Source organism: Tachysurus vachellii, chromosome 19 (assembly GCF_030014155.1).
Source record: "Tachysurus vachellii isolate PV-2020 chromosome 19, HZAU_Pvac_v1, whole genome shotgun sequence".
Lineage (NCBI taxonomy): Eukaryota > Metazoa > Chordata > Actinopteri > Siluriformes > Bagridae > Tachysurus > Tachysurus vachellii.
In genome coordinates, this window is record NC_083478.1 from 6,837,382 (window position 1) to 6,861,269 (window position 23,888).

General features: G+C 37.6%; 1 protein-coding gene across 1 annotated transcript in view; it reads left to right on the forward strand.

The window, feature by feature from the left end:
* Window positions 1-16,754, forward strand: part of dvl1a (dishevelled segment polarity protein 1a) — a 37,838-nt gene extending 21,084 nt beyond the window's left edge. Inside the window, exons 5-15 of the mRNA XM_060893396.1 lie at window positions 7,659-7,797; window positions 7,944-8,037; window positions 8,151-8,220; window positions 8,356-8,495; window positions 10,902-10,978; window positions 11,063-11,130; window positions 11,360-11,437; window positions 11,534-11,668; window positions 12,610-12,777; window positions 12,927-13,145; window positions 15,017-16,754. Of these exons, the coding sequence (XP_060749379.1) occupies window positions 7,659-7,797; window positions 7,944-8,037; window positions 8,151-8,220; window positions 8,356-8,495; window positions 10,902-10,978; window positions 11,063-11,130; window positions 11,360-11,437; window positions 11,534-11,668; window positions 12,610-12,777; window positions 12,927-13,145; window positions 15,017-15,543 (1,715 nt within the window). The 3' untranslated portion in view covers window positions 15,544-16,754. The remainder of the gene's footprint in view (window positions 1-7,658; window positions 7,798-7,943; window positions 8,038-8,150; window positions 8,221-8,355; window positions 8,496-10,901; window positions 10,979-11,062; window positions 11,131-11,359; window positions 11,438-11,533; window positions 11,669-12,609; window positions 12,778-12,926; window positions 13,146-15,016) is intronic.
* Window positions 16,755-23,888: the final 7,134 nt, after the last annotated feature.

Here is a 23,888-nt window from a genome sequence, read left to right on the forward strand (position 1 = left end):
AGGACAGTTCTATTATGAAAGGGACAGTAACCACAGGTAAAGCATTGTGTTGGGTAAAGCCCATGACAGAGAATTTAAGGACTTCAGAAGTCAAGTAGACAACAAAGCTTACCTTCTTTAGAGCTGGCAGCCCAGAGACCTGTTACTCTGATACAAGACCTGAGACTGGCTAGCATGAGCCTTCTCTTCTTTCCTATTGAATTGTGATTCAAAAAAGAAACACTGGATTGTTTTTTTTTACTGCATATTTTAAAACAGAGGAAAGTCTGAAAAACTGAGGAAAGGCTCTTGACGAATAAAAAGACAAATGTGCCTAAACTTTCATAATAGGTCTGTTTTCATCAGTAACACACTGATCAATGGTTGTGTACAGAACGTGACTCCTGACACAGACATAGCAGAAACATCCCTATTCTTTTGTACTGTGGTGTACATAGTGTTTATAGTGAGGTGCATTGTGTAATGTTATACGAATAACCAGTCAGCAACAAGCAGTACCCCACCCGCTGTGTACCATAAGGTTCTGTTGACACTAATCTTGGGAATTTTATCAGGTGCCAATTGCCGTATAGCTCAGATGCTTGGGGACCAGTGAAACAGAAGAAAGAGAGCTCTAGTTTTCTATTTCTGAAAAAAAAATAAAAATCTTTTTTTTTGGTGGATTAGAAGTGGACAAAAAATATATTATATAATCTTTCTCAGTTTCTAAGATACACAATATGTATTATGATATTATGATACACAGTATAGTTTTGCTCACATACTTAATTATATACTTCATTTAATGGCTTTGTAAATGACTTGTATTTTAAAACTCTACTAAAACTCTACAAATAAAAAAATGATCAATTAACTAATATTTTTACCTCTGATCCAGGCTTCCTCTGAGACGTGAAGTCCATCTATATCTGTTTTAACTGCTGCTCATGCTGCTTCACCAGGCAGTGTAACATTACCCAGAGGAAAGCATTCTGCCCTCTTCCACATACACGAACACACACATCCTTATGATTGGCTAGTGCCACTGTGTTTTGTGGGTTTGGACTTTTAAGTTCCTAGCCACAGATTGCTATGAGACTGAATGGATTTGACAATCTCACAAGCTTCAGATGGAAAAAGTGAATGGGCCTCTCACCATTTAACACTTTTACAGATTAAGTACAAACCTTTAACCTCAAATCTGTTGGTTCCTGTTAGTTTGTTATTGTAGAAACAAAGATTTAATACAAATATATTACAGTGTGCACAATTTCTCAGTAAAGTGTATTATGACGAAATTCATCATGGTATGTTATCTTGTCATATTGTCCAGTGCTACATTTTAGAGAGCACATAATTAATAACATGGAAGTTTAAGCTATTTTCCAGTCAGGCCTTGGGAAGATTTAGAGCTTGTTTGTGTGTAGTCGAGTAATTTATGAAGTGTTTGTTTTCTTGGCCTTGTACATCCTGCGTTCAGTTTTAAAAAAGGTCAGAGGCAAGATGAAAGCAGAAGAGAGAAGCTTCTCTCATCAGTAAAGTATGTCCTTTCTTCTCATGTGAATAGACCCATTGGATTTGCAGACAATATTGAGAAACAAGCTATATACTTGAAAAGTTTGCTTATCCTTACTTAGAAATGATGAAACCAACCAGATCAATGAGAATTAGTGCGAACGGGAATTTTACGGTTCTTGGTAGTTTTTCATTATTTTATGAAACAAAACCTATTAAGAAAAGTATATTGAGTTAATAACACAAGGGAAATTCAGTAATATTTTTGAATGTAATTAAAATGTAGTTGGTAATACAGGCTATTTTGGACAGTGGTGGCTCAAGTGGTTAAGTCTCTGGATTGTTGATTAGAGGATCGGGGTTCACGCCCGAGTGCTGCCAAGTTGCCACTGTTGGGTCCTTGAGCAAGGCCCTTAACCCTGCCTGTTCCAGGGGCACTGTATCATAGCTGCCCCTGCACTTCGACCCCAACCTCCTCAGCTGGGATATGCGGGAAAAAGAATTAGACTGTGCTAATGTATATGTGGTGGTGATAAAGGCTTCCATGCCCTCATTTCATAATATATTCCCAAAACGGCAATACGCTTTCTTCAGGTCTGTGAAATATCAGTTTTGCTGTTTGATATTTTGAGCTAGTTTCAACTTTTTAATTTCTTAAATAAGTGTTAAATAAGTGTAAATTGGTGTTGACTCTTTAAGGGTTTTAGCTGCCTTAATGAGACACATTCAAATACATAAACTGGAGATGTTAATGAGTAATCCCACTTTTCAGATTGTTAATGGAGGTAGCTGCCACCTTAGATTCAATTGCAGTAATAAACAGGTTGTGTTGTAGCAGGCTTTCAGTTGAACAAAGCCAGTATACGTAATATGTGACTATATATGAATATGTAATGTACTGTATATTATATACAATTTATATGTGATCTACCCAGTCACTAAAGGGGTGCACAAACTTTTGCACTTAACCGAACATCACATTCTCATCCTTTTAATATATCAATCATCTACTTGCTTTTCATGTTTTAAATGTATTTTCACTCATTAAAGATCTTCTGTGCTATTCTTGACCCAACATCATACCCTATAATGATTTGTTCTCTTTTCATCATGCTGCTAGAAGCTCATTAGTAAAAGACTAATTGGCGTGACTTCATTAACAGCAGCACTGATAAATGCCTCAAGCAGGAGAGGTAGATGAAAGCGATTTGTATCTGTGTGTGAGATAAACAGAGAGCGTGATTTGTGAAATCTTGCAATTTAAAACGTCAAGTAAAACAAACACGTCCACTAGGGGTCAGAAAATGAAACACTAACTGAAAAGCTTGTGTTTCACTACGGAATAAAGATACTGATGACCACAACATACTCAGCCTGTTTAGAAACAGGTTTAGGATTTTCTCTATGCTGAAAGATGAACAGAGATGTGTGGATATCACATACTAAAAGAAACTATATAATAATAATAATAATAATAATAATAATAATAATAATAATAATAATCATTACTTACCAAAACTAGCTAATTAACAGAAACAAACTTTTTTTTGTAAATATATAGATATGTTACTCTATATAAATTAAAAAAATAGTTCTGTGTGAGTCACGCTTTAAAATTTATTTTATTTTGCTTTATGAATTAAAATAATATCACATTGTGTGAATATCACATTGTGTGATTGTTTTCACCCTCTACTATATTAAGTAGGATTTTTTCAGCTATCGTGTGTTATTGTGTTTCATCTGGGAATTGATTATAGAAATTCTTGCTGTGTGTGTGTGTGTGTGTGTGTGTTTAGGGATGCTTCCTTTATAAGTTATGTAATTTGTGCTCACAAAGATAGGAATATCTGACTATTTTGATCTTGTGAGGATATTTGACATCTGTAATTAAATCATAGCCCCAAAACACCATATAAGAAATATGTGCCATTATAGGAAAATTATAATTGATGAGATGGTGTGATGCAACCTGACATGAAGCAGAGCTACTGTGAGAAAAGTTGATTATTTTCCAATAACAGCGAGTCTGAAGTGTTTTAATGAAATTTGTTTGCACAAAAATAGGAACAGCAAAATAGATTTCATTGAATCTAATTTTGTGAAACTGGCAGCTTTTTATTTTAAAGAAGCAGCAGCGTCATCCAGGATGAGATCTTTCTCATTCTTCTCAAGTCTAGTCTTTCTTCTTACTTATATGAATGCTGGAAATATCCTTAATATACACTTCGAATTACAGAATCTATAAAAGACAAACTGTTTCACACATTTGACCTTGTTGTGAACTTGATCCTGTTTGGAGCAATTTGAAAATCATAATTCCATAAAAATAATGTATGTGTGTGTGATAGATATATATATGGGTTGTTTAGTGGTTATAATGTAGTGTAGGGGTTGGACAGGTGCGAGGCCCAGGGGCTGCAGCATTATATGTGTGAATATTAGTCTTCATGCCTCAGGCACTGTTTTATTCACTCTGCTCAACCACTGGGACTGAATACCAACTTGGAAGATACTGAGAGCTCAGAGTGTCTTGCAAATGACTGGATATACTGTTTTATTGCTCTGACTTGACCTATACAACAGTTGAACATTTGTGCCTTTTTGTCTGAAAGATGTGGAAGGCTTTGGGGACTTTCTGAAACAGAAGTAAGCATGAATTCACCGTCTTCCCTCTGGGATGGAAGTCGAGTTGTAATCAGGACAGGTGGGAAATATGAACGGACATTAATTTCTCGTGTTATACCGTAGTTATTCCCAGCAGGCAAACCTCAGTTCGTAAATCACCGGTCGTTCGGCACACCTGGCCGAGGTCAGACTGGATATCACATGGTTCTGTCCCTGCTCTGGGCGGTGCAGCGTACTGACGTCTTGATTTCTTCTTCTCCTCTGGTTTATACGGTATGGGCTGTGTGAGCAGTGTGCTGAGCGACATCCCGCTTTCTGTGGGTTCAATTTTCAGAGAGTTAGAATTAGGTGTGCTGTTCAGAGCAGCTGTAGAGGTAAGACTTATATTGCTGTTGTAATATTACTGCTGTTAATGGAAACTAATATTGATTGTCAAATTGAATTAATGACATAGCAAAATTGTAGGTCAATTGGTTTTACTTTTTTAACTGCTTTTGGATAATGCATTTTATTCCTGATCTGGCATTTCATTTATAATTTGAAGACGAATGTAGTATTTAATTGTAAATAGTTGTGTTAATTCTTCAAGGACAAATGATTGTGAACAGAGCTTGCAACAGTCTCTGTTAGGGTTGGTCAGCATAATACTATAGGATTGATATAGTAATAAATGACATCATTATGTAAACGTCAACTAACTTGAATTGAACTTGTCAAGGTTCCATCATGGTGCGGAGCCTTTGGGGTCCTCTTGGGTTTTATTGTAGCTGGAAAATAATATCCATGATCCTGAAAACAAACCAAGTGAGATGTGAGCTAAAGCTGTTGTGAAACAAGCAGGGGTTCAGAGAATAACATATTTTTCCAGGCAAGTGTTTGTTGCGCCAAGCTTTACTGGGAGCTATGATTACATTTGATTACATCTCCTTCCCCATATCTGTCTCTGTTTCTCAGTATCTCCACTGCAGATAAGAAGTAGAACTGCTCTTACAGCTGCTGTGATGAAAGGAGGCGATGGAGGACGAATAAGAGCAGTCACACTGAATGGAAACCCATTGAACCAAGAGTTTAGAGAGAACCTTTTATTGCAGATTTAACACACACCACTTTGGGCTTATTTTTGCTGTATTGGCACGGCCCATGGACTGCGTAACGTGGATGTTTTTTTTTTTTAAATTGAGGCTTTTAGGCAGTGGACAGTGATGCACTAAAAAGTGATTAGAGCAGCCTTGCTGCAGCACTCGAAGAGGGTTTGGGGTGTGGTGGGGATGTGCTATCCAGCTCAAGGAAGTAATGGACACAGCTACAGTTTTGGAGTGTTTTGGTCGAATGCAGCGTCCTTGCCGTCTGGTCAGACCCTTCCAGCGTGTACGATGTCACCCTGAGTCACTGCCACGAGCCTGTCTGTGTATGTATGCTTTCGCTGAGACGAATTAAGCACAAATAGACTGCACGTTCTCTCATGCTCCATCAGTAGATGTCTGATTAATTTCATGTGAGAGACGGCGATGATGATTAGATGTTCGAAAGCGGCCATTTCGAGCCGCCAGTAATGCACCAGTAATGATGATATGATGATATGCATCTCAATGATTAGATGTTTGAAAGTTGCAGTAAGAGATGAGGCAATATGGTGGCATATGCAAACAATACTCTTTTAATATAAAATGACATTCTTTCTTTAATGTTGTTGGGACTGACTGAGGCCATACTTCTTTTACTGGGACTGATGAGCACAGAGGCTTCACTTTCTTTACTGTTATTGACAGAGAGGCCATGCCTGCTTTATTGTTACTGAGAGGCACAAAGGCCACGCCTTATTGTTATTGACACAGAGGCCACACCTTATTTATTGTTACTGATAGGCACAAAGGCCACGCCTTATTGTTATTGACACAGAGGCCACACCTTATTTATTGTTACTGATAGGCACAAAGGCCACGCCTTATTGTTATTGACACAGAGGCCACACCTTATTTATTGTTACTGATAGGCACAAAGGCCACGCCTTATTGTTATTGACACAGAGGCCACACCTTATTTATTGTTACTGATAGGCACAGAGGCAACACCTGCTTTTCTGTTACTGACAGGCACAGAGGCCACGGCTCTGTTATTGTTACTCACAGGCACAGAGGCCATACCATATTTACTGTTATTGACAGGCACAGAGTCCACGCATCCTTTCTTGTTTACATTTACATTTACATTTACAGAATTTGGCAGACGCCCTTATCCAGAGCGACGTACATAAGTGCTTAAATCTCTAACATTGAATACATTAATGCTGGATCACTAAGTTACATACTTAAGATACCATGAGTTTAAAACATTTGTTCAGAGTTACAATGAAAAAGTGTCAAAGTTTTATATATATATATATATATATATATATATATATATATATATATATATATATATATATATATATATATATATAAATGCAAAAGATAAGGAAAGAAGTGCTAGTTGAAGTGTTTCCTGAATAAGTAGGTCTTCAACTGCCGCTTGAAAATAGCCAGAGACTCAGCTGTCCCGACCTCTAGGGGAAGTTCATTCCACCACCTTGGTGCCAGTACAGAGAAGAGTCTTGTAGTATACTTGTTTCTTACCCTGAGAGATGGTGGAACCAGTCGAGCAGTGCTGGTAGATCGGAAGGTGCGGGGTGCAGTGCAGAGTCCACGCCTCCTTTCTTGTTACTAACAGGCACAGAGTCCACGCCTCCTTTCTTGTTACTAACAGGCACAGAGTCCACGCCTCCTTTCTTGTTACTAACAGGCACAGAGTCCACACCTCCTTTATTTTTACTGACAGGCACAGAGTCCACGCCTCCTTTCTTGTTACTGACAGGCACAGAGTCCACGCCTCCTTTCTTGTTACTGACAGGCACAGAGGCCACGCCTCCTTTCTTGTTACTGACAGGCACAGTGGCCACGCCTCATTTCTTGTTACTGACAGGCACAGAGGCCACGCCTCCTTTATTTTTACTGACAGGCACAGTGGCCACGCCTCCTTTCTTGTTACTGACAGGCACAGTGGCCACGCCTCATTTCTTGTTACTGACAGACACACAGGCCACACCTCCTTTATTAGGACTTACAGACACGTTTTTTTGACCATTGTTTATTTTCTATTCCTTTTCCTTATTGGTGCATTTTTGTTCCGTAATACATTTTGTCTATTGTGAATTTGTCAAATATTGTGTAATCAGTTGCTATTGTTCATCATCTGATGTAATGCCCAGTGTACAAAATTTTAAATTAAGATAAATGTGTTACTTATATTGAGACCAGTGCTTTTGTAGAGTTTAATTGTTCGATGAGAGAAGTATGCAAATGAACTGTTTCTGGCTTTCACATTATTTTACAAAATGCTTGTCCTTAGTTTTCAGTGTTATTGCACACATTTACAGTTATCATCATGGCTGATTTATATCTGTTACTTTTGGGTTTGTTTTGTAAATCTCCAAGTTCTGCTGTTCTGTTTTTGGTTGAATTGTTTGCTCTGAGAATAAATGCTGTGTGTGTGTCTCTCAGTCCCTCGGTTAAACGGCCACTCGAAGGCCGAGCGTGCTAATCGCGACTCGGCCATGGGCTACGACAGCACTTCCATGATGAGCAGCGAGCTGGAGTCTAGCTCCTTCATCGACAGTGAGGAAGATGAGGATGCCAGCAGGTTAGTCTGTCCCAAACACTCATTCACCCGGGAGCTATAGATTAGTGTGACGCTTCCTTCTCTCTGACCAATCAGAATTAAGAATTCAAAATGTAAGCTTGTATTGCAGAGGCTTATCTGCTACTCTTCTTTGCATTGTTGTGCAGATTGAGCAGCTCCACAGAACAGAGCACTTCTACTCAACTCATGCGCAGGCACAAGCGACGACGACGGAGACAGAAAGTAGCCAAAATGGACAGGGTGAATTTCTTACATCTTAAAAGCAGAGTTAGTGTAATTGAGTGGTAGTGACATATCATGAGCATTTCAGAGAGGAACGTTAAAGGGTTTTTTTTTGTGTCTTTTTACGACAGTCCTCATCATTCAGCAGCATAACAGATTCCACCATGAGCCTCAACATCATCACAGTCACTCTCAACATGGGTACGATCTCATGATTTCTCCTGTCTCTGACTCATCATCTGAATCAGAGCCTTTCCACAGTAATGCCGATGACGGCCACCATGTGTGTACACCACTGTGTAAAGGCCATACTGATACTGTGCTACTTTCCTACAGAGAAGTACAATTTTCTGGGCATCAGCATCGTGGGACAGAGTAATGACCGAGGAGATGGAGGCATATACATCGGCTCTATAATGAAAGGTGGCGCCGTAGCAGCCGATGGCCGAATTGAGCCTGGAGACATGTTGCTGCAGGTGAAGCATCACTTGCACGGTCATGACTGTGGATAAAGTTCACATCTTTAAGGAAGAGTTCAATAAGAAATTACATTTCCACAATTTCCATTTTCCCTCAAATCTATTAAGTCAAGACATAGATGGACCTGATGCTTTGCTCTAAAACTATAAGGCTAAAGTTGCACCCAAATAAGGAAAATGGTCCGCATATGGCTCAGAGTTATCCATAAAAAATGGGCAAATAATATAATGCTAAACGCTTATAGTACGCTTTACCCATGCTCATTTGGTATCACACCGCATGAGCTTTAAAGGAGTTAGAGAAGTGGATTTAAGTTTGAAGATGCAATTATGCATAATTATAGTTCAAAACTTAGTTATACTTACTTATTTATACTTATCTTTTACCTTTTTAAATTTTGTTCATAAAAAACAATATGGCCTTTTTAAAGACACACATTACCAACTCCACCACCATTAGAGGATAATAAGGATATATTTAGTTATGTATAATGTAGGACTTTTATCAAATAAATATAGGAAAAGCAGAATGAAATAATAATAGGGCCGTATCACACGATGTTGGTGACATGGACTCGTACTGCTATCCTGTAAAACTGTTTTTGAGCAAAAGAAAGACACGATTGTGTGGTGTTTTTTTTCCACACTAAACCAGTATGAGATTTCCTTCCTTTTTTAGCAACAGTAGGCTCACTACTAAAACTAGTGAAACAAGCCTCAGAGATAAAACATCTAAAAGTTTTCATTCACAAGTCTTCATACCGTAATCAGTACTGCTTTGTGTAATATAAGCTCTAAATGGTCTGAAGTATTAATGTCTTGTATAGGGGCTGTAATTTAACACTTTGGAGGAAGGAAATGTGAAGGTTTTAATGTGGAGATCTTTTCTGGCTCTCTGATATAGTGTTATTCGGGCTAGATCTCAGATGCTCAGTAAAACACAGAGTGGTGCTAATAAAGAAAATCTTCTTAGCATTAAACATAGATTAAGAGAATAAACTTGAACTTTGAAACTTACATGATTATTTGCTTATCCCATAAACAGCTAATCAGCCAGGATAGATTTGTTTATCGGCTGGAGGTTTATGTCACTTTAGCATAAATGTAAATCTTTCAAAATTGTGTATTCATTAACTATTTAAATAGGAGGTTATACAGCAAGAACAAGATGAGTTAGTTTATTGATATAAGACAAGCAGCAGTTTCCCGATGATCAGGTTCTCATGATCGCATGACACTGATTTATTTAATAAAGAAAGGATGTACACAGAATTGAGTCATACACAAACTAATTTAGATTTTTCTGCTCAACAATTGTGTGATTAAGTATTATAGTGGCGTCAGTATTCAGAATGAAAGTCAGTTAGGTCGGGTGTTATTTGATGTTCCCATATGACGCATTACTGCTGGTTGGTATAAAATTACTTGGTACACAGTCTTGTTTTTATTACCGTCATTTCACAGCTTGTGTGTCTGTTTATTCTCCGGCTTTGCTCACTAAATTCATTTCAGCGCTTCTCCATTTCCTTCCTGTTACACAAACTCCAGATCTTGCTTTTCACTACTCACTCCCTGCTTAGGGACCAGTGTATATTCCCAGACTTGACCCGGGCCCTGGTCAAATTTACACAATAGTATTTACCATCAGACCTCCTGAGTCATAAACAGACTTTATAAAGTGGAGTAAGAATTTGAATTCCATTACGAGTTGTTTGTGTTTGGAACTTGGGTTTAACATGAGAGGACAAATGTCTGAGATTTAACGTTGCTACTAAAATGAACACTGTTGCTAGGCAACTGGACAATATGGACAATGCGCTATCAGCTAGCTTATTCTGAGGCTAAAATGTTGTTAGCTAAGTCCCAAAGAGACTAATAGATAAGACGAAACTGGTGGAAAATCAACATTTCCTGTCATTTCCTAAGGCTGTGTATTACTAATAAAATTACTAATAAAATGAGGTTAGCTAAAACCCGTCCCAACGAGACTAATAGATAAGACGAAACTGGTGGAAAATCAACATTTCCCATAATTTCCTAAGGCTGTGTATTACTAAAATTGCATTGTAATTACACACATTATGTTGAGAAACCTAAAACTTGCGTGATGATGAATTGTGTTTCAGTGCTTTTCCACACGAACAGGCCATTGTGGCAGATCTAAATCACACGAATCATTTTTGAGCTGTGTGATACATTATTGTTCTAAAATGGCCAAGAAAGGCAGTACTTACCAACCATTCTGAATGAAACTTTTGATATGTTATAATTAGACAGTTTTGTGGGATTTTCTTTTCTTCACAAAACTTCACAGTTACAAGATGACAGTCCAGACTTCAAAACCTGACTGAATATTGTGTACATCATGAAGCTTATTGCTGAAACAAAGTGCCTTTTGTGCAGGTGAATGATGTGAACTTTGAGAACATGAGTAATGACGATGCTGTACGGATTCTGCGGGAAATCGTCTCCAAGCCTGGGTGAGCTGTAACACTGAATCTCCTCATTAGTACACACAGAACACTGGCACTCATACTGACTTCTACTGAACGCTTTTTTCTCAGACCCATAAGTCTCACAGTGGCTAAGTGCTGGGACCCATCTCCTCGCAGTTACTTCACCATCCCCAGAGGTACAGCATACCACGTTTTCATGATTTAATAACAGCATTAAACAGCAGCGTTACCGGCAGGAGTTATTTTCTGCTCAAATGTTCCACTGGGATACAATAATCGAACCATTATATCTTTATCTTTTAATGCACAGGTTAAGATGCATTGTTATTGGATCTCTTAAGTCCAGTTAAGTCCCAAATCATGTTAAAGAGGCAATCTAATGACCACTTCTTGGCATTTTTCCAGCGGAGCCCGTAAGACCGATCGATCCTGCTGCCTGGATTACTCACACAACTGCACTGACTGGAACTTATCCACACTACGGTATGCTGCGGTAAAACCCTTGGTATTCTGAGTGGTTCATAACTGTTTGTGCTTGAATGATGTTTTAATCTTGTTGTTTTTATTGTTATTTCTTAGAGCTGGATGACTTGCCTCTCTCAGCTAGTAAAACTGAAATGGCCACAATAGTGAAAGTGATGCAGCTGCCAGATTCAGGTCTGGAGATCAGGGACCGGATGTGGCTTAAGATCACCATAACTAATGCTGTCATTGGTGAGTGGTAACTAATGCTGTCATTGGTGAGTGGTAACTAATGCTGTCATTGATGAGTGGTAACTAATGCTGTCATTGGTGAGTGGTAACTAATGTTGTCATTGATGAGTGGTAACTAATGCTGTCATTGGTGAGTGGTAACTAATGCTGTCATTGGTGAGTGGTAACTAATGCTGTCATTGGTGAGTGGTAACTAATGCTGTCATTGGAACAACATGTCAACATTTTTCCAATGAGGAAGCTTTGGTAGGCATTAGGCAGGGAGTGATCGAAAGGAAAATAATGCTTCATCACTGTCATGTGTTGTCTGCTGAACCTGAGTGCAAATGGGTCTGGGGCAGAGGTAATGCTACCATAAAGAAACAAAAAAAATATATGATTTAATCTTAATGGCGTTATAAACCTTATGTTCTGTTCCTTAGAAATACATCTATCATTGTTTTCATTAATTATAAGAATTAATTGTATCAATACCCTTGTGAAATTTGATTTTAGTTGATTATGAATATGTGAATGACATTTATGGAAATAAGCAAAAAATTGGAACAACATGTGGATGGAAATGAAACGTATTTCATGCTTTTGAGATGAGCACTGGATGTGAAATCCAGCAACATCCCTTAACAACAGAGCAGAAAGATCCTGAGAGAGGAAGAGATGCACAATATGATTGCTTCTTAATCATGCACAGTTGCTTTGATTCATGGGAACCACAGAAAATAAATTCTTGTAATGTATACTCAGAATTTCTTTTATTTTTAAACAACTTGGACAGGCTCTCTCAATTTTCTCTGGGTCTGGGCGTCAGTTTAATTTATTGCCACTAGGGGGAGTGGTTTTACTATCTTAATTATTCTTAACAGTGGACTGTAAAAAGCACTCATGCCTTGAGATACATCAGTTGTGTAAAATTATACGTCTTGGTGATTTGTATTTGTTAGGTGCTGATGTGGTGGACTGGCTGTATTCACGGGTAGAAGGCTTCAAGGACCGGCGTGACGCCCGAAAATACGCCAGCAGTTTGTTGAAACACGGCTACCTGAGACACACTGTCAATAAGATCACTTTCTCGGAACAATGCTACTACACATTTGGAGATCTGTGCCAAAGTATGTCCACGTTTCTGTCTAGTGTAGCTGAAGGACTTCTTTACAGTGTATTAGACTGTACTGTATACTTACCTCATCAATCAGTCAGCCTCATGTACAATTATTTTTTTTTAGTTATTTTATCAATTATTATTATTTTTGGCTTCCAGACATGGCCACTCTGAACCTGAATGATGGATCTAGTGGTGGTGGTTCAGAGCAAGACACTCTTGCCCCTCTTCCTCCAGTGGGTCCTAACCCATGGCCTGCAGGTGGGCAGCCGTACCCGTATCCAGGCTACCCAAACCCACCGCCCGGGTTCCCACCTGGATACTCAGAGCCCTGCCACAGTTTCCACAGCGGAAGTGCCGGCAGCCAGCAGAGTGAAGGTAAGACGTTTGTGATGTGTGTGTGTGTGTGTGTGTGTCTGCTAGGAAGAGGAAAATGAAAGAAAAAAGGAAGTTAATTGGGAAGTGGCTATGGGGGAGTTGTTAGAAAAATATTATGTGTGTTGTGGATTAGGGGGAGCCCCTTTCTCGATCCTGCACATCTCCTGCTTTTAGTTTTACTTTCGACATGTTGACAAACACAAATTTGAGGAAGCGATTATTCAATTTATGTATTCATATCCATTACATTGCCGTTTCTCTGTTCCTTCAGCCAGAAGGAAATGCATTGCATTTCTGGACTGTGATAGGTCAGGTATTTATAGTATAAATTTTAACACACTATATACTGGGTGTTTATAGTCGACTTAAATGTATAATAGCCACAATTATGGATGTCAGCCAGTCATCTGTTTTGTTTTTTTAAATGTTCATTGTCAGCACTTCTACTTCAACTCAGTTCATTTGGGCATTTTATTTCCAGTAGAACCAATTTTTATCACACATCAACAATCTTATTTTGATGTGGAATTTCCAGATTTATGTTTTTATATGTCTTGATTGATTGAATATCCTTTCTTTTAAGTGCATATAATTATATGTAAGAAACCTCCTTTTCTTATCTGAAATCCTTTTCCTGTTACTCGTTTTATTTTTATCTGTGCAACGTAAAAAATTCCCTGTCAGACTGGTTCTTATCTATAAAAAACAACAGAAAAGCTTTAGCTCTAGGCATTTTTGGCATCGAAGATTGACATGCACATTAATGATTGTTAACCTTGCCCAGTGTATTAGTAGTGACTCTGTACTCCTGATCATTTTTTGTTCATTTGTATGTGGCTGTGTGTATGTTGTGTGTGCTAGAGTTTGAGGATTTGCAGTGCAGGAAGAGTTTTGGTCCTGGATGTGTAGGGTGAGTGAGTGGGTGTGGGTGTAAAGTGGGCTTGTGACTTGGCTGCATGGCAGGCGTGCGTGTGGTAACTCTGTTGTTCCCTTTGTTTCTGCTGGGCAATGATAGACTGAAGGAGGATTGCTAACAGGACTGGGGGGATCTGGTAAGCCTGCCATCCACCCATCACCCCTGCTCCCTGTCTGCTTTCCTCTCTGTGTGCCTCCGCTTCCTGTTCATTCTTTTACCACTCGGTCACGATGCCATAACGCAGCCGGCTCATCGGTCCATGTGACCCGGGGTTACAGCTAATCATGTTCTTCCTGTGTGCTGCTCTGCTCTGTTCTCATTGTGGTGTCACTCATGGTGTGCATGACCAGTGGAACCGAGAAATGCCTTCATGTTCATTAGAAGATCATTTTCAGTGTGGGTTGACCTTTTTCCAATGAGGAAGCTTTGGTAGGCATTAGGCAGGGAGTGATCGAAAGGAAAATAATGCTTCATCACTGTCATGTGTTTTCTGCTGAACCTGAGTGCAAATGGGTCTGGGGCAGAGGTAATGCTACCATAAAGAAACAAAAAAAAATATATGATTTAATCTTAATGGCGTTATAAACCTTATGTTCTGTTCCTTAGAAATACATCTATCATTGTTTTCATTAATTATAAGAATTAATTGTATGAATACCCTTGTGAAATTTGATTTTAGTTGATTATGAATATGTGAATGACATTTATGGAAATAAGCAAAAAATGTGTGTGTGTGTGTATGCAAAGAGAGTGAGAGCAAAAATAATAAATCGAGTGACCATGTGTCCTTGGAACTATATAAATAATAATGTAATACAAATAATAATAAGGTTAAGTAAAATAAGTTATTTGGGTTGAACAGAGCATATGGTATAAATCCTCAAACTGACATTAAAAAGTGCTGCTCTATAACTCATGCCCTTTACTTCAAGTTTTGGTTCTCTTTTCTCATCAGGCAGTAGAAGTAGCGGCTCTAACCCCAGCGCAGGTAAAGGAAGAAGGCCCTCTCCTCGAGACAAGGAGCTCAGGTCGACATGCTGCGTGGGAACAGACTCTGAACCAGTTCAATGGCCTGGCGTTCAGGGCCAGAGAGCACCCAGTCAGCTGAGTCATCACAGTCACACCCGTTCCTGCACCAGTCAAACCTGCTCCGGGCACAGCCATGCTGCAACCCAGCGGAGTCACAGTGTGTCCCAGCACAGCCATGCATCTTTCTCTTATAGCCACGCCCCCTTTACTCAGCTTGGCCACGCATCCTGTGCACACAGTGAGAGGAGCCACGCCTCCTCGTACGGCCCCCCAGGCCTTCCTCCTCCGTACTGCCTAGCACGGCTGGCTCCTCGAGCCACTGTGAGCAGCGGTCCTCCTGGAGCTCCGCCCGTGCGTGAGTTAGCAAGCATCCCTCCAGAGCTCACAGCGAGTCGGCAGTCTTTTCAGCACGCTATGGGTAACCCTTGTGAATTCTTTGTTGATATTATGTGACAGGCACAGTGCCTTTTACTTTTAAAGAGCACAAATCCTTCATACTCCCCTTTGCTCTCTTAAATTCCTGCTACTGACGATCCCAGCACTGAGAATGTACCCACCATCTTCCCTCAGTGGAGGATACTAAAAAAAAAAAAAACAGCACAGACTTCTGCACTGGCAAAGCAAACAACATGATGATAGACTTTAGCTGTTGAAATGGCTGCTGTTGGATAGTTTTTGGCCCAGTGCAGAGCTCCACTCCGGTATATTGAGTGTATCCACTCTATCAGAAATGAACCGGAAGCCAAAGTTCGCACTTACAGCTCAAACTTTGTAGCTCATCTGCATTTGGACAAAACAGCAGGTGATATTCAGATGCCAAGTCAAGTCAGTCTAACAAAACACAATTTCAATAAATAAATGCCTAGAAGTGAGAGATACTAAGTTTGCATTTTACAGACATCTTCAGTGAGTTTGGCACTTAGTGTAAAATTTAGCACACATGGCTGCTGAAGTTCCTCGGAAAAGTCATAAGTTGTAAATGTTGTCTAGAAGTATTGATGCGTTTGTCCTTGTTATTTGAAATTCATAATGTACTCACAATGTCCAAGTGACAATCAGTCATACACACAGTCTGACTTGTGATGTGTGGTGTTAAATGGCATCATTCTGCCAAATTGCTCAGAAACCCTTTTACAGGAATATTTTGCCTCTCTGACACAATGAACTCATGTCAGATTAATTCCACGTATTGTAATGTGCAATAAAGCATTGCTCAGACAGTCAAGGTCTAGAGAGCAGGAAACAGCTTTTAGGGCTCAGTTTGATGAGGTCATATATACTAGTTGGAATTAAATATTCCCATCATATGATCAAATTGGCAGACATTAAGCTGTGTTTCACTTTTTTGTAAAACAAATGAAGTTGTTTTGATTTGGATGAAAAGACTTGTTTTGTGGGGACGTTTTCTGGTAAAGTGGTGAAGTCTAAAAATGAGTTTTTAACCTTTTTACCCAGGTCTCAGTGGGAAACATCAAAAGTGTCATTTTAACTCTTAAAGCACTTTTAACAGCGTTACCTGTTTGGCCCTTTAGTATAAAACACTGTTTGTAACGGAAGCTATTTACTTTATTTCTTCAAGTAAAGAAGAATAACAAATTGTACATAATGGAACAAAATATATATATTATATAATTGAAAAAGAATAAATAAAATATATGGGTTAAGACGTGGTCTGAGATTGATTTTGGTGTGGAGTTCATTGTACTAATGGCATTAAATCAGGATTTCTGAGCAGCTCTAAAAAAAAAAAAAAAAAAAAAAAAAAAAAATAGTAGAAAGTTTCTAAACCTGGGAAAATCGGTCATCATTGTGGAAACATTTATATATTTTTCTGTCAAATTAATATTTGAAATTCTGTTGTTTCCCTATTTTCTCCACTTACCTCTCAAACAGGCTTTCTAATGAACATCGTGTTTCATCATATTTTACTTTTTTACTGATCTTTTGTACTGTAGAAAGATCAGTTTCATGACAATATTTTTTTTAATTTTTTTTATTAACAGCACATCCTAGTTTTTTTCTAATTATTATCCCACAGCAATTTGCCAACGTTAATAGTATTTTCTTTATTAAAGGATGACACATTGTACTTTTAATGATGAAGATCAGCAAAACATGTTACTGACGTTATACACCGTTGTTCCCCGACCAGCGTCTTTATTTTCTGTCTGTTGAAGTTAATAAAATACAACAAAAATAAAAGGAACAGCTCTACCTACCTCTGATTGTAATAAAGTAGTTACACTGCAGACTCTTTTCTCTTTACAGAAAGCTTCACTGTGTCCATTATATCAGTACACTTACTTTTATGTGGAGCTTCCACTATCACAACCCTGGTGTCAATTGTTGCTATAGCAACAGTAACGTTTTCGAAAGATCTGTCAGAGCTAATCAACGTTTTCTAATCGGTCAGATTTGAGAATCTATCAGCGTTGTGGTACGATGTTAATGCTCTAATCTTTTAAACAATAACCAGGAAACATTGTAAGTTGAGACATGGAAAGTCTTTTTAAGGACTTATATATAACATGAATAAAACCCCTCTATTAATATCACATGAAGAAGCTGGTATTTCTGGCATCACTATTTAGTCTCAGTTAAGACTGCCATAAAAAAAAATATTTGTTTTGGGTTTCTTTACAGAAATTCAGCATAAGGATATGAATCAGTAGCTAGCCCTCCCTTTAAGTGAATCATAGCCCACTGCTTTTCTGGAAAGTGTGTGTGTGCGTGTGTGTGTGTGTGTGTGTGATTTGCATCTGTTTGTGTGGCCGATTCTCTTCTACATCTAACTCAAGGATGTCGGAAGTAAGCCATCACAGTTGTAGCACTGTGTTTGTACCAGTGTTTCTCATTCAGTCTGTTAAAATATGATGACAGTTTGTCTGTAAAATATTAATACTATTGAGAACCTGAAAAGATGTCCAGGTGAGTGTGTACAAGGTACGGTTTTAATATGACGTGGAACATGTACAAGTACAAATATTGTAAAAGCGAGACTCCGTCAGAGACACACTCACACACGCACACACACCCTCTTGATGTCACATTCTCACACTCATTATGAATGTCAGTGTGGGTTTGTGGTGTGATCATTGAAGGTGTTGAACTGCAAGAGCTACGTGCATTAAATACTCCGTTACGCAGCAGATTCAGCATCAGGCACTTAAAATAGACTCGAAGAAATGTTTTGGCACAATTATCTACACCGTAGATCATCTACAGCTTTAGCTTTAGCCTTTGCACTTTCAGATGTAAGGTCATAAAGATAAAGAGGTAGAAGGAGAAAAAATGGAGAGAGTCGATATATATGTTTATATAAACTTTGTTTGTCTATTGAGTAATTAAAACAAGTCAAAGCTTATGTTTTAAAGCTGTTTATTTGTTTTATTGTGTTTACACACACATTTCCTTGTCAATTTTGATCTATTTTCATGGCTAATTGAGGAGTATCTAAAATGACAACCTTTGTTTTCCTAATGTCAGTCCATACACTTGTAAATTGGTGGCTGTCGTGCGAAGGAGAGAGAGGAAGGGAGAGGGATAGAGAGAAAGCGGGAAGGAGCTACACAGAGTGAGGTTTTGTGTATTAATTGAATGCAAATAGAATTATTTTGTTTAGCCAGATGCATAAGCATCTTTCTTTTACTTTCATTTTCTCTATCTTGTGCAGCGTCAATAAGTCCCTGTTGGTTTGCAGTTCAAAGCTCCTATTCATTCTCATCTGTCCTTTCTAACCTTCCAAACTGGACACTCTGGTGATTACCAAACTGACTAAGTGGTCCTGTCTTTATAATAAAAGGAAGGATGACAGCATGACACAGCTGAATCAAGTTTGTTCCTTAAATGCAAATTCTTCATAAACAGTGAGAAAATTCCCTTTATGAGACATGGTTATGGTCATGTGTACAGTAACAAACAAGTGTGCTTTTATAATAATGCTTAACTCGAGGCAAGTGTCAAACATTCATGTGGAAATTCAGGGACAGACAGATTTCTCAATCCAGATAAACTACTAAGATTATGTCTGGAAGGAAATCTTCAGTGTTATGGTAAACTGAATGTCAGATAGCCAGATAAAATGCTGAGACATGTCTGAGGTATGATATTTTACATGTTACAGTAAGAGTTTTGCATATGTATCATTGCCCATCTACTAGAGGTTGTAGCATTTCATGTTACTTCCTCATTCCTTATAGCTCCATTTTTAAATATACCGTCTATATATATATAATCTGCTCTTAACAAGAATAAAACCAGCTTGCGTACAAACATTTTGGAATATATTCAGTTTTAAGAACAGAGGAAGAACCTGCAATGTATTTCAGTAACGATATTATGTATGTATGTATAGTGCAGTGCCATAAGTCTATGCAATCGCTCCTATTAGGATCAGGGAATTACCAGTTAACCCTATTTACCAGTACATTGGTGTTCCACGTCACCAGCGGAAAGGAAATCAATTTATCGGACGTTTTCAATTAGTACAAAGAAATAAATTCTATTTGTATGTTAAAGTCAGGACACTGCTGGCTTTCAGTCTGAAATGTTTTTACCTCAAACAGAAAGTTAATGGTTGAAGTTTGAGAGGTTGAATTTTAGATGTTTATAAACAAGCACTTGGGGCATCTCAGACAACAGAAACGGGTTTAATATTAACATTTACTTTGAAGATGATAGAAACATTTGTGTGAAAACAAAACAACTTTTATTTGAAACATTTCTATGAATTTATTTCCCTAACTTGGCTTATGAAAACCTAGCTCTTTTTAAAGCCTTGAGTATATATTCTCATATGAGCCATTAACTCCACCACTGTGGTGTGTGACATGACAAAGACGTTCTGTACATGTTGTATATGAACACAGAAAAAATCCACCTTGGATAAAGAGAGCTAAAAGAAGTTCCACAAAGGTTTTTTAAGGTTTACTTACTTAATTGTTTTTCTGCGTCATTTTGTTAAAGTGTCAATAAACATGAATAAACTGTAATAAACTACTGTGACCTCACTGAAAATGTACAGTTCTTCCAGTTCTTCATGAGTTGTTTTTTTTTTCTCTCTTTCTGGTTTTTTTCTGGTTTTTCCAGGCACTATCTGATTCATTAGGTTATGTCCTTCAATAACATGTATTCCCTATACAGATGTCTTTTGTGAAAGCCACAGGGATTAACCCTCTCTGTTTGTGTATGTTTGAATCTTTCCGGATTTATTTTTCTGCAGGTATTGTCCTTGGCACAGGGATATATTAATCTATTCTAACCTACCTGTCAAGTGACTGTATTTTGGTCATGCGAGTCTTGACCCCAAAAAGAATTGGGGGAAAAAAAAAAGATAAATAAAATATACAATGAGCACTATTATGCCTAAGGTTTTTCACTCATACTAACTAAAGCCTACATCAATGTCAAGAGGAATGAAAAAGTTTCAATAAATATAAAAAAGACTCAATTCTTATAAACCATGTGTCACAATTCAGAGTTTAATATCCATAGTTACCCTGTGTTTTTTTTTCAGTGTCACTGTCATCTTTGGCTTGCTAATTTAGAATCTATATCCAATGATTATCATTAAAAGCTCTACAGGGATACTAGACTTCTGACCTAGCTGCAGGGTTACGGAAATAAACCGTAAAAGTTTCCAAACCATAAAAGGTTTTTATTATGACTCTTCAAATCTAATGATTATTGTTTCAGGAAAAAAAAATATATTATGTCTTCCAGGGAAAAGACAAATAGTTTCCAAAGGTATCAAATGAAAAGTAAAGCGGCCTTTAACAATGTATTGCTACCAAGTCTGTATGAACTCAGGTGCTTTCTTTAAATGTGACTTTATACAGAGCCACGAAAAAGTCAGAAGCACTGATTTGTGTGTTAGCTGATTAAGAAAAAATAAAAAAATGACATTAGCTTTAGGGTAAAACTTCCTTAAACTAGAGAACTGCTGTTTTTTTTCCACTGATTTTTCAGGATGCAAATCTGCTGAAACCCCCCTTGACTTGCTATTTCTATTTTTCCTGCAATTTTGTCAGACAAAAAAGTTCCCAGATGTAAAATGACCAAATCCTTCAAAAATAAATAGCAGTGCAGAAAAACCACCACGGACCACTTCAGGCTAGATAGAGGTGTATTGTTAGATACAAAGATGCTAACTTATATTTTCCCTGCAAACCATGTGTTAATGTAATGTTATCATTGATTAGCATCATTGTCTGTCCACAGAGCTGGATTCTACTAGCTGGCCACTTGATAATTGTGGGTTGGAATTATTATGGTTATGAATTATTCTTAGCTATTCTGAACATTGGTGTGGTTTAAAAAATGTTCCACTAGCTAGCTTGATATACATGTCTGAAAAACATACCTGAAAAACCTTGTGTGCTGAAAAAGGTCCACCAACGTAACACTGGTTGAGCTTCAACAGTGCTGCCTTTGAAGGTTGCATTGAAGGCATCCGATGAATTGTGCCTAGTTCAAGCCGACTTTCATCAACCACATAACGCTATCGCAATAACACATTGGACACTTAATCATAAAACATAACATATTTGATCAAATAACATTTCACCCTTATACCAGACCTTACATTTCGGCCACGTTTGGTCCATGAGTCGGCTCTTTACACTTGGGTTCTTACTTTGCTTTAAGTGATGCAGACCTTACAGATGAGCTACCACAGGACTGTCTGTTCTTATCTGGAAAGAGTTCCACCTGTTTAATCAGTTGATCTTCTTTTTCAGTAGATGGTTGTAGATTGTGTTTGATTGGAATGGATGCCAGGACCCACTGGACACACCAGAGCTACAGAAAACAGGAGTGATTTACGAATAATCCATCTTAGATGATTTATCTCATTTGATATTTACAGCATTTGGCAGCTGGCCTTATCCAGAGCGACTTACATTTTATCTCAGTTTTAAACAACTGAATGTTAAGGGCCTTCTTGTTCTTTGTTTACAAGAAGGGCTAGTTAGCAACAGAACAGCTTATAGCAATAGGAATTCAATAAGAATCATGTGTGTGGTCAGTGAGTTTTATATATATATATATATTTGTTTCCATTTTAATTCCATTCAATCCACCTTACAGAAATATAACAATTCGGTATAAAACCTATGTACTAAAGAATTTAAGTTTATGAATTTACATTTATTGCAACAGTGGCAAGGAAAATCTCCCTGAGATGATATGAGAAAGAAACCTTTTGAGGAACCAGACTCTAAAGATAAACCATTCCCATCTGGGTGACAATGAATAATGCAATGATACATTTATTTTGCCCCTGTCAATTACTTAAACGAGACCCTGGCCTCGTTTTTTCTTTTGCTTTTGTTTTCCAACAGAAACGTCCAGTAATTCAATACAAATAGACATAATCTATTCAGGGTTGCAAAGCTGGAAACAGACATCTAAAAGAAGTTGTGTGGGAAGCAAGCAGTCCAAATGTGCACTTAAGGGTCAACTGAGTTCATTTGTAAATAATTAATCTATTTATCCAAATATGACTCATTTTTAAATGATTCATTGGGTTGTATTTTTGCAAAGTAGGATTGATGATTTCTGTCTTGAACTTGTCTCTGATCTATTGGCAAAAGTACATTGTTAGTCATGGGCGTTCATTTTGTTAAATACAGCCTTGTAATTAGCTAATATCAACTAATATCAGCGTAATATCTGTGTTGTCTTTTCTTTTTGCATGGACAACGTCTGACAAGAAGTCTAATCTTTGGTGCAATGAATGAATGAATGAATGAATGAATGAATGAATGAGCAGATGAATAGATGAATGATTGATTGAATGAATGAATGAATGAATGAGTGGATGAGAGGATGGATGGAGGAGTGGATGAATGAATGAATGGATGAGTGAATGAATGAATGAATGAATGGATGGATGAGTGGATGAATGTATGAATGGATGAATGACCAGATAAATGGATGAATGATTGAACAAATGAATGAATTAATGAATGAGCGGATGAATTGATGGATGGATGAATGGATGAACGAATGAATGAATGAATGAATGAATGAATGAATGAATGGATGGATGAGTGGATGAATGAACAAATGAACAAATGAACAAATAAATGAATGACTCTACTATAGACATTTGATGTTTTTTATTGTTGATTTTTATTAAACCATGACTTAAACTTGACCCCCTTAAGACTCTTTATTTGATAGTGATTTGTAGTGACGTAGAGTTTCATCTAAAACTAATGTTTTACTAACATACTAACTAATGTAAAACTAAATGTAGTCACAGTGTTGGTAGCTAATAAACTAACATTTCAGTGAAGACTTTTACTCTTTTTTTCAGCACTTTACAGCTGTCAGACTAAAAAAACCTCAGACTGTTCGTTATATGACTAATCACTGTGTCAGGGTGTGTGTTGGAACTAAGACTCAGGAGAATGTCAGATTTCAGACAACTTGCTCTGAGAATTCTTTGTTTTAAACGAAGACGCTGTTTTGTCTCCAGAAAAGTTGCACGATTTTAAGATAAAAAAAAATCAATTAATTAAAAACATCTTTGACATTAAATCCCTACTTTATTATTAATAAATATTTAACATTGTTTGTGAGATAAGCCCGTTTTAATTAGAAGTCTATTTTAAGTACATATATATATATATATATATTTCAGGGTCTATATAATCTATATAATATAATATAATCTGTATAAAATCTAGAGTCTGTATAATCAGGGTCTATATAATATCGGTATCACTTTCGTTTTGGAGTTTGTTTAATACTTTGTTTAATAAAAATATGCTGCTGAATGAACCCCCCGTATA